Genomic DNA, 10,581 nt, shown 5'->3' with positions numbered 1-10,581 from the left:
GCAACATGTTTCATTCTGGAGTGAAAAACAGGATTAGAACACACCTGAGTTGCCCCGACATTATCACAGTAAATGACTGGGCAAGTAGGTAGTTGAATACCAAGATCACACAGCAAGGAGGACACCCAATTTAGCTCAGCAGCTGTATTTGCAACAAATCGATATTCAGCTTCGGTAGATGAACGGGCAATGTTTTTTTGCTTTTTGGAGCTCCAAGAGATAGGATTGCGACCAAGATAAACAATATAAGCACCTGTGGAAGAGAAGTCATCTGGGTCGCCCGCCCAATCAGCATCAGAGTAGGCATGTAAGGCATCAGAGAATGCATGTAAGGATAAAGGAGAATCACAATAAAGCTGAAGGCTATGATCAGGAGTACCACAAAGATAACGAAGTAGACGCTTAACAAGTGTCCAGTGCTCAGTTGTGGGCGTGTGCATAAACTGAGATAGCTTGTTTGCAGCAAATGCTATGTCAAGTCTTGTGAGAAGCAGATATTGGAGACTTCCAACAACCGCTCGAAATTCCGTAGGATCAGATAGTTTATCCCCTGAATGCAGTGAGATTTTTGTACCTGATGGAAGAGGAGTTTGAACTGGTTTAGCCTCAGACATGTGAGTTCGAGCAAGAAGATCAAGTAAGTATCGACGTTGAGAAAGCAGGAAGCCTTGCGAATTGGGAACAATTTCAACGCCAAGAAAATAAGAAAGTTTGCCAAGATCCTTAAGAGAGAACCTGTTGGCTAACAGATGAATATACCGATTTACCAAGTGTTCATCATCCCCAGTAATAATAAGATCATCAACATAGACTAGGAAGTAAACAAGGTGTCCCCGGAATTTAAGAACAAAGAGTGATGTATCAGCATGGGAGTTTGTGAACCCAAATTGAAGGAGAAAAGATCTGAGTTCTTGATACCACGCTCGGGGAGCCTGCTTTAGGCCATAAATAGCTTTCTTGAGCTTACAAACATGTGATGGGGAGTCTTGATCAATGAAACCTGGTGGCTGAGTCATATACACATGCTCAGTGAGAGTACCTTGTAGGAAGACGTTATTAACATCTAGTTGACGAAGTATCCATCCATTACTGACAGCAACACTGAGAACAAGCATGATGGTGGTAGGCTTGACTACCGGACTAAAGGTATCATAATAATCAATGTCTGGGCGTTGATGAAAACCTTTTGCAACCAAACGAGCCTTGAACCTGTCAATAGAGCCATCAGAATTACGTTTAGTACGGAAAATCCATTTACAACCCACAACATTTTGACTAGGATTGGAAGGCACTAGTTCCCATGTCCCATTCCGAACAAGAGCATCATATTCTTCAGACATGGCCTTGCGCCATTTTGGATCTTTAAGAGCTTGGGTTGGTGTGGTGGGTTCAAGATCAAGAGGTTTGGATAATTGGATGTGAAGATTGAGTTTTTGAATAGGTTTGCGAATGTTGTTTTTGGCTCTAGTTTGCATAGAATGGTTTGAGTTTGTGGTGTGGTGGTCTGGTTGAGTGGTGGGTGGCAAGGAGTTTGTGGAGAGCAGCTGATGTGGTTGGTTTTGGTTGTTGGCGAGGCTGAGATGAGAAGTAACAGGTGTAGAAGCTTCACATTGGAGTTGTTGTTGAGGATGAACTGCAGATGGTGGAACGAGTGCTGATGTTGTGGTGTTGATATGAATTAGTGGTGGTATCCAAGTAGAAACAGAGGTTGATTCAGGTCGTGGAGCTTGTGAAAGAGAAGATTTAAAAGGAAAAATTGATTCAACAAATCTAACATGCCTAGAAACAAAAAAAAAATTTGATGTGGATGGATCATAGCAAAAATAGGCATTTTGAGTTAGAGAGTACCCAAGAAAAATACATGGCTTAGAACTAGAGTCAAGTTTATGGCTAGAATAGGGGCGAAGCCAAGGATAGCATAGACAACCAAATATTTTGAGTTTTGAGTAATTGGGAGGAGTACCAAAGATTTTTTCATAAGGGGATAAGAGATTTAATGTTGGAGTTGGCATCCGATTGATCAAGTAAACGGCTGTGGCAAAGGCATTAGACCAATAAGGCAAAGGAATAGAAGCATGAGAGAGAAGGGTGAGACCTGTTTCAACAATGTGGAGATGGCGCCGCTCAGAGAAGCCATTGTGTTCGGGAGTGTGAGGTGGAGTTGTGAGATGAGAGATACCATGAAGAGCAAGAAAGTTAGAGAGAGAAATGTATTCACCACCATTATCAGAGTACAAGGTATGGATGTTTTGATTGAAGTGTTTTTCTACAATGGCTTTAAATCTTATGAATATGTCTTTGACTTGGGATATTTGTTTTAGAGGATAAAACCAGATATATTTAGTAAAATAATCAACAAAAATTACATAATACTTAAAGCCATCATAAGAAATAATAGGTGATGTCCATACATCTGAATAGAGTATTTGAAGAGGACGACTAGAATTAATGGTAGAATTGGAAAATGAGAGTTTATGACTCTTATTGCAATGACATGTGTTACAAGAAAAATGTAAAAGGCTGGAAGATGATAAAGCAAGATTATTTGTAGAGATGACATGCTTTAAAATAGGAAAGGCAGGGTGTCCCAATCGGTGATGCCATTCTGATGAGCTGGTTTTGACACTGGAAAAGGCAAGTAGAGGTGATGATACCAGCCACTCATACACACCATCCTTAGTTTTGCCCTTCAAAAGCGTTGCTCCTGTGCGAAGATCCTTTACAAGAAAAGAAGATGGTAAGAATGTAATTGAAACATTGTTGGAGATATAGAGTTTGGAAATTGAAATCAAATTTTTTTTCATGCCAGGAACACAGAGAACATTGGTTAAGGAAAATTGAGCATTGGAAGTGTGGAGAGAGAGGGAACCAGTATGTGTTATGGGAAGTCCTGTGCCATCATCAATCATAATGTCGTCAGAGCCATTGTATGGTGCATGAATAGAGAGATTGCTCAAGTCGGAGGTGATGTGATGAGAAGCACCACTATCCAATAGCCATGTTGGGGTGTTGGAGGTATTAGCAGCAAAGTGAGCTTTTGGTTGGCAGGAGGAGTTTGGCGTTGCTGTACTGGTGTTGGTGGATGTCTCAATTGGTATTAATCTGAAAGAGGGACAGCGCTTTGTTGTATGTCCTTGATTTCTGCAGATTTGGCAGTAGCCAAGATAAGGCTTTGGAGAGCTGCGATCTGAACGTAAATTGTTAGCGCCAGTGGGTGTAGGGAATCGATTACCAGAGGTGGACGACGGGCGCCAGCCCGTAGTGCTATTGCCAGGATTGGAGGGTGGACGCCAGCCTGTGTTGTTTCCGGATGAAGAATTAGAGTATGGTAGGTTTCGTGACCCAGAGTAGGCACGATTGGCAGGATTAGCAGAGGCAGGGAAGTAGGATTGTTCAGTCTTTGTGGTGCTTTGAAGAGAAGCTTCAAAGTTGAGAAGTTTTTCATGGAGTTCATCAAAGGAGATTGGAGTATCTCTAGCTTGAACTGCCCGCACCAATTCTTTGTAGTCTTCACCAAGTCCCTCAAGAATCTTTTCTAAGAGATCTTCATCATCAACAACTGCGCCTAGGATGGCAAGTTCATCAACCCGAGCCTTGATGGTCTGAAGGAATTCAGAGACACCCATGGATCCCTTCGTGATTTGTTTTAATTGATTTTTCACCTGCTTGATTCTTCCACGAGATGGTTTGGCATATGTATTGGCCAATATTGTCCAGGCTTCCCTTGCTGTTTTTGCTCGAGCAATAAATGGAATTATGGTGGGGGACAAAGAACCAAGAATGGCATTGAAAAGGAGTTGGTCCTGCCTGATCCAGAGTGTATGTGCTGGATTTGGTGTAGTGGTTCCTGGAAGAATTGTTGTTGGACAAGGATGTAATCCGTCGATGAATCCTAGAATATCATACCCAATAAAGAGAGTCTGAAATTGTAGTTTCCAAGATACATAGTTGGTGGAGGTAAGCTTTAATGGAGTTTGAGCTGCAACATTGATGCTAATCAATGTGCTATGAGGGTCGTTTGTGTTATGAATGGTGGTGTTGGCCCTGGTAGTCATTAGAAGGGAAGGGAAAAAATAAAAATAAAAATAAAAATAAAAATTTAAGCTAATTGCTCTGATACCATAACAAAATAAGAGATTGGAAATTCTGATATCTTATTGAAGGAATCGATGCAATATATACAGCTAAAATCATAACAGAGTTGCCTAGTCTTAAGCCTATATACATGGAAATATTAAGCTGGAAAAGAGAATATACAAAAAGATAAAGTTTGTTATAACAGCTGTAGAGAACAAGTCAATTGAGGATGTGTCTATCTGATAGAAGCTCCCCTCCTCTCTGTAAGAAGAGAGGCGGTAATGAGGGAGTTGGCGCTGGTGTATGCGGCGATTATGGTGGCGGCGGGGCTCTTGCTGCTGTGTCCAGAGCCAATTGAGTCGGCGTTCGGGATCGATCTTGACCACTGCACGCTCCCTAAGTGCATAACTGAATGCAAGAAAGCCTTGCAAGAGAAGTACCTGAGTGCGACTTGTGCAATGGGGTCTCAAACGAAGTTTTGCATCTGCCTGGGTTGAGCGTCTTGAGATTGCAAACGAAATAAATAATCAACTATATTCTTTGTGTGTTGCTTACTCTCAAAAATAAGGCCAGGGAAAAGTCTGCATTAGCACACATATTTGAAAATAATCATAAAATGCTATGGCTATGTTTGGTTCCAGAAAATGTTAAGGAAATGAAAAAAAAAATACAAAGGAAAATAGTTTTCTTTAGTTTGGATGACATGGAAAATATGATGGAAAAAATAAATATAAAGGAAAATATTAAAAAAAAATATAATAATATTTTCCTTAAAAAATAATGAGGAAAGTAAGAGAAAAATAAAAGGGAAAAGGGGGGGAAAATTTTATCGGGCTCTTGTTCACCGAGGCTTCACCTCTAACTTCCTCTTCATTGGTGGCTATGGCTTCTCACCGTCGTCAACTCTTTCAACGGCCACCACTATCACTCCGACCACCTTCCAGTGTCGAAAACCTACCCTTTTCAGGCACCCGAGTTCCCATGGATAAAGTGCGTTCTTCAAATCAAATTCTCATGGATTAAATGAATTCTTCAAATCCAGTGAATGTATTCGGATTCATGTCTTCAGATCAGGTATGAATTGAACTTCAATCACCTCATCCTGTGAAAACCCGGAACCCAAGGTAATCGCTCTCTCTTAGGTTCTCTGTTTGGGTTTCTAGGTTGCTTTCGCCTTTCCTGTTTCTTAAATTTCGCCATAATTTTTCTAAACTTTCCTGGCTTATTGATTTTTGAATTTGATCTGATTTTTACCCTTGATGTTCTGCTATTGTTTACTGGCCAATGGTTTTTTCATAATTTGGTTGGGGGAATGGATCTCCAGTTGTGTATTGCATATATGTATGGTGTTGCTACCTTTGAGTGTTTGGTTATTGTTTTGTATCATTATTGGTGGCATCAATTTTTGGACGGTTTAAAAATGATATTTAATGGAGTGAAAAGACACGTCTATATTATTAAAAGGTGATATCTTCATTGTTAGAGGTAGTAAGCATCTTTAATTGAAAAATGCATAAAATATTGATTATATTTAGGTAATGGTATTAAATTTAAATTTTCGAAACTTGAATTCTTATCTTATGATTTTGTCAAATATGTGCTTCATGGGCAACTTATAAGTACTAAACTATTGTGTTGCAACTCACTATAATATCAATTCCGGTATGCATTAAAACGATCAAAAAGTTGAGTATAAAATCCATTGTTTTGTATCTTAATCTTTTTTTCATTTTTTTTTATCTTTATTTCATTTATTTACTTCATCATCCAATAGCATGATTTTCACCGATATTTCAACAACCCAAATCAAATCTTCAATAGGTGTTATCGTCTTCAATACCGTAAATTTTTCCTATTATGGCAAAAAGGGTTTTATTACTAAAAATAGTGGTTGGTGGTATGCATAGTGAATACATTAAATATAGAGTAAAGAAAAAAAAAAAGGAAAATAGTAAAGATTTTCCTCTCAATTGCATTCAAAAACTATTAAAAACTAATGGAGAAATAACATTCCTTTATGATCTAATTTTTTTCATTTAACTTTTTTTTACAGACAATCACATAAAAAAAAATTATAAAATTTTCTTATAATTTTCCTTTATTTATATATTTTCTTCTTATTTATTTCCTTTAAACTTTTTAACACCAAATATAACATAAGGGACATTAAAAATTAAAAAAAAAATTAAAAAAAATCTATATATGAACCATTCTATAAACTTGAAATTAAGGAAACATAACATAATATAGGAACATATCAAAATCATAATATGAAAAATTATGTGAACTGGAACTTAAGAAGGTAAAACACAAACAAATCAAAGGTGGTGTTAATTTTTTTACTTAATTTTAAATAAAACTTTAATGTTTAATACTGTTAAGTATTAGATTATTTGTTTTTATAATATTTTATTTCTATTAAGTATTAAAAGGTAAAAAAAATCAGCATGTTACTTTTCTATTTAAAAAAAGTCAAATATTTTAATTTTTTATATTCAGCAAAAAAATTATAATAAGTTATGGAAAAAATAGAAAAATAGATGATTTAAAATCTGAAATCAAATTATTTTCAGTAAAAAACTAAAAAAAACCTTCAAAATCTACATATTAACTGAATTCAAGGGAACTATACATAGCATAACAAAATGGATCAAAATTTTCATATGAACCACCATGTAAACTTAAAAACTGAGGAGAGGGAACAGCATTTTGGGCCCATAACCATTCAATGAGGACACGAGATCAACCATATGCCCACAAATTCGAATGACCATGGTCCCCACACTCCTAACTTTTTATTCATTAACTCGTTTTTTATTCCTTCCCCACCTCCATTCCCTTTGTTAGATACTTGGTACACCTACCATGTGATATAACAGCTTGATTGCTCACGTGGACCAACCACAATCCCCCCTCTTGGAGAATATTGGCCAATTTCTACTTCCCACTCGGACTCTAGCTCTTGATACCTTCCTTGTTTTTCAATCACTAGTTTAAATTGTATTTTTTGGTACCGCCTTGTTTGGAATAGCTCTTAATTAATGGTATTAAATTGTGTAAAATTATGACTTTTTAAAATATTTAATTAAATATAAATTTACTTTTCGTGCTTTGGACGAAAAGTATATCCAAAACGTGCTAAAAATTGAATTTGACATTATATAAATTTGGCCTCTAAATTGCTCTCCATTTATCAACTTTATTCACATTTTTTTTCTTAAATTTAATTATAAAATCATGTTATATATATCATACATTAAATATAGAACTAACAACAACTACTTCCCACCTAATAAATCATATAAAAAAAACATTTTTCATTATTACATAATTAATACAAAACTATTTTCATATCGAGCAACTACTTCCTACCTAATAAAAATATAAAAATGACATTCTTATTTATTTTCACCAATGGTGTACTAAAACAAGGAACCCATTTCAAGTAATTAAAAATAAATACTGATTTATTTGATAATATTTTTAAAAAATAATTATTAACACCGATTCTTAAAAAAAAAAAAAATTAAATAAGAATAACATTTGATTTAAAAAAAATCAAATTTTGCTGTCGAAATTAATATATGACTGTTTTAAAAAAAATGGTGTCAAACATGACAAATTTTGAAGACGGGGAAAATTTTAAAAAATAATAATAATTAAAAAAAAAAAAAAGTTGGGGGGAGAAAAGAAGAGGAGGAGAAGGGAGTCACGTGAAAATCGTTCAGGAAGTAATACGGCGAAGCCGGAAGGCACGGGACTGCCGCCAAAAAGGTATACGGCGGAAACTCCGGCCGCGCCGTACTTTGGGACGTGACAAATCAGAATGCCACGTCACCATTAGATTCTCACGTTCTTTTTATTTTTTTATTTTTAATTTTAATTCCCGCTCACGCTACCTATGTAAACTCCCACGCACAATTATTAAAAGTACATAAAACTAAAATAAATAAAAACGGGCAGCTTATATTCTGGGCAGCATTTTTCTGTTCCTATGATCCAATGGAATTTTAACACGTCACCAATTTAATCGTTGATTAGGCTCCGGGCAAATTAACCGTTCTATTCTCTTCACGAGCATTTCACCTTTTTTCATACAGTTCACTACTAACTGTTGCTCTCTACAAATAAATCTCTCTTACAGCTTCTACTGATATATATATATATATATATATATATATATATATGAGAAGAATCTTATGTGAGAGCTTGTGGGTTCTTTTTGTCTCTGAGTTCTGGTTGTTTGGAATCCGAGAATCTGCGAGAAATGGACGATGAGTACGCAAAGCTTATCAGGAGAATGAACCCACCAAGGTTTTCATCACTCTCCCTCGCCACACCATAAATTAGGCTTCTGGGTTTTTGTTTTCCCATGTAAATTAATTTTTGGGTTTTCTTTTTGAAGCCCGCATTTTTTAAATTACAAGATGAATCCTCTTCATCATCATCATCATCGTCCTCCTATGATTCTTATGTTCATTTTCCGCTTCACCTTATCTGGTTATCCTAAGGCTGTGGTTCAGCAAAATCGAGATCCAAAGTTTTCTTACCTTTTTCTTTGCTTGCAGAGTGGTCATTGACAATGATTCTTGTGGGCATGCCACAGTTATAGAGGTAAGCCTTACATTGTTCTTTCTATGGGGATTTAATGGAGTTTTTTCTAAAGGAATGTGGTTGTTTTTTATGGGTAGGTTGATAGTGCCAATAGGCATGGAATTCTCCTTCAAGTTGTTCAAGTTCTTACAGACCTCAACCTCATAATAACGAAAGCTTACATCTCTTCTGATGGAGGATGGTTCATGGATGGTACTGCTATGAATTTACTTCATTCACAGAGCATATGTGATTTGCCCCTTTGGTCTATTTAAATTTTATTTTATTTTAACTCTGAAACTCATTTTCAGTGTTCAATGTGACTGACCATGATGGAAACAAACTCAGAGATGAAGAGATCCTCAATTACTTACAAAAAGTAGAGTGTTTTTCTTCTACGACTCCCCCTTCAGATGTTTGTCTTGAAATTTTATATTTATATTGTTTTATTGTTCAATCTTGACAGACTCTTGAAACTGAAGCCGGTTTCTTGAATTCATTGAGAGGCTCAGTTGGGGTAATGCCTTCTAAGGAGGATACCTCCATTGAACTAACTGGCAGCGACAGACCCGGGTTGCTGTCGGAGGTGTCTGCAGTGCTGACAGACCTGAGATGCAACGTGGTAAACGCTGAGATCTGGACACACAACGCTAGAGCAGCAGCTGTTATTCATGTTACAGACCAGGCAACTGGGTGTGCGATAGAAGACCCAAAACGTCTCTCAATGATTAAGAAACGGCTCGGCAATGTCTTCAAAGGCAACAGCAGTTTCAGGACACCCAAAATGACCATATCTTCACCTGGGCCTGTGGCAATGAACAGAGATAGAAGACTGCATCAGATGATGTTTGCTGCTAGGGATTTCGAAAGGCTGGAATATGTCCAGGACAAAAACTCAAGGCCCCATGTCACTGTCTTGGATTGCAGTGATAGAGATTACACCGTTGTTACCATTAGGTCCAGAGACAGGCCAAAGCTATTATTTGATACTGTGTGTGCTCTAACAGATATGCAGTATGTTGTGTTCCATGGAACTGTCATCACAGGAAGAATGGAAGCTTATCAGGTAGAATGATAGCTTAGATGTGAAAAAGCCGTTGTTTCAATCTTACAAACCCTAGACAAACTAGTTTTTTCCTATCTTTGCAGGAACACTACATCAGACATGTGGATGGGCTCCCTTTACGTTCAGAAGCCGAGCGGCAACGTGTCACAGAGTGTCTTGAAGCCGCGATTGAAAGGCGAGCCTGGGAGGTAATCCAATCCCTTAACAAAACCCTAATTGGATTATGCATATTTTTCATCATCTTAAGAGAAAAATCATTGGTATCTTGCAGGGACTGGTGCTGGAACTCAGCACAGAAGACCGGTTCGGCCTGCTCTCAGACGTTACAAGGGTTTTCCGGGAGAATGGTTTGTGCATCAAGCGAGCAGTAATCACAACAAAGTGTGGGAAAGCAAAGGATACTTTCTTTGTGACAGATGTGTCTGGCAACACTGTGGATTCCAAGACAGTTGAGATGATTAGGCAACAGATAGGACAAACCATATTGAGGGTGAAAGGGAACTTGAACTTCAGTCCGAAGCTTCCCCAGGAGGGAACAAGAAGTTTCCCCTTTGGGAACTTATTCAAAGGACGAAGCTTCCAAACTTTCAAACTCATCAAGTCCTACTCATAGCTCAGCCATTGTCATTTAGTACAAGGGACTGATAGAGATATGATGCTGCCTAGGAACTTACACTTACCTTGGCACCATATGAAACTTGTGTATAATGTGGAAGTACATGGTTTGTACGTATGGGATTACATATTAAGATTGTACAGTCTTCTGAGGGAAGAAATGAATGAATCAAGTTTGTGAATATTCTTCTCTTAGTTTTATCATGTGGACCACATCACGACAGAGGGTG

General features: G+C 37.3%; 1 protein-coding gene across 1 annotated transcript; it reads left to right on the top strand.

Moving 5' to 3' along the window:
* The first annotated feature begins 8,264 nt into the window (after positions 1–8,264).
* Positions 8,265–10,533, top strand: LOC100256112 (ACT domain-containing protein ACR6). The gene is made up of 7 exons (XM_002280341.4): positions 8,265–8,391; positions 8,646–8,691; positions 8,769–8,883; positions 8,982–9,049; positions 9,137–9,736; positions 9,820–9,924; positions 10,008–10,533. Exons 1-7 carry the CDS (start codon positions 8,345–8,347, stop codon positions 10,347–10,349), a joined length of 1,323 nt encoding a protein of 440 aa, XP_002280377.1. The 5' UTR covers positions 8,265–8,344; the 3' UTR covers positions 10,350–10,533.
* Positions 10,534–10,581: the final 48 nt, after the last annotated feature.

Source organism: Vitis vinifera, chromosome 17 (genome assembly GCF_030704535.1).
Source record: "Vitis vinifera cultivar Pinot Noir 40024 chromosome 17, ASM3070453v1".
Lineage (NCBI taxonomy): Eukaryota > Viridiplantae > Streptophyta > Magnoliopsida > Vitales > Vitaceae > Vitis > Vitis vinifera.
This window is presented reverse-complemented; position numbering and strand designations above follow the sequence as displayed.

Excerpts from the sequence above, each read along its gene's own strand:
- LOC100256112 (XM_002280341.4), top strand. The coding sequence starts at position 8,345 with ATGGACGATGAGTACGCAAAGCTTATCAGGAGAATGAACCCACCAAG. Across the intron at positions 9,050-9,136 it reads TCCTCAATTACTTACAAAAA|ACTCTTGAAACTGAAGCCGG; the intron begins GTAGAGTGTTTT and ends CAATCTTGACAG. Across the intron at positions 9,737-9,819 it reads GAAGAATGGAAGCTTATCAG|GAACACTACATCAGACATGT; the intron begins GTAGAATGATAG and ends CTATCTTTGCAG.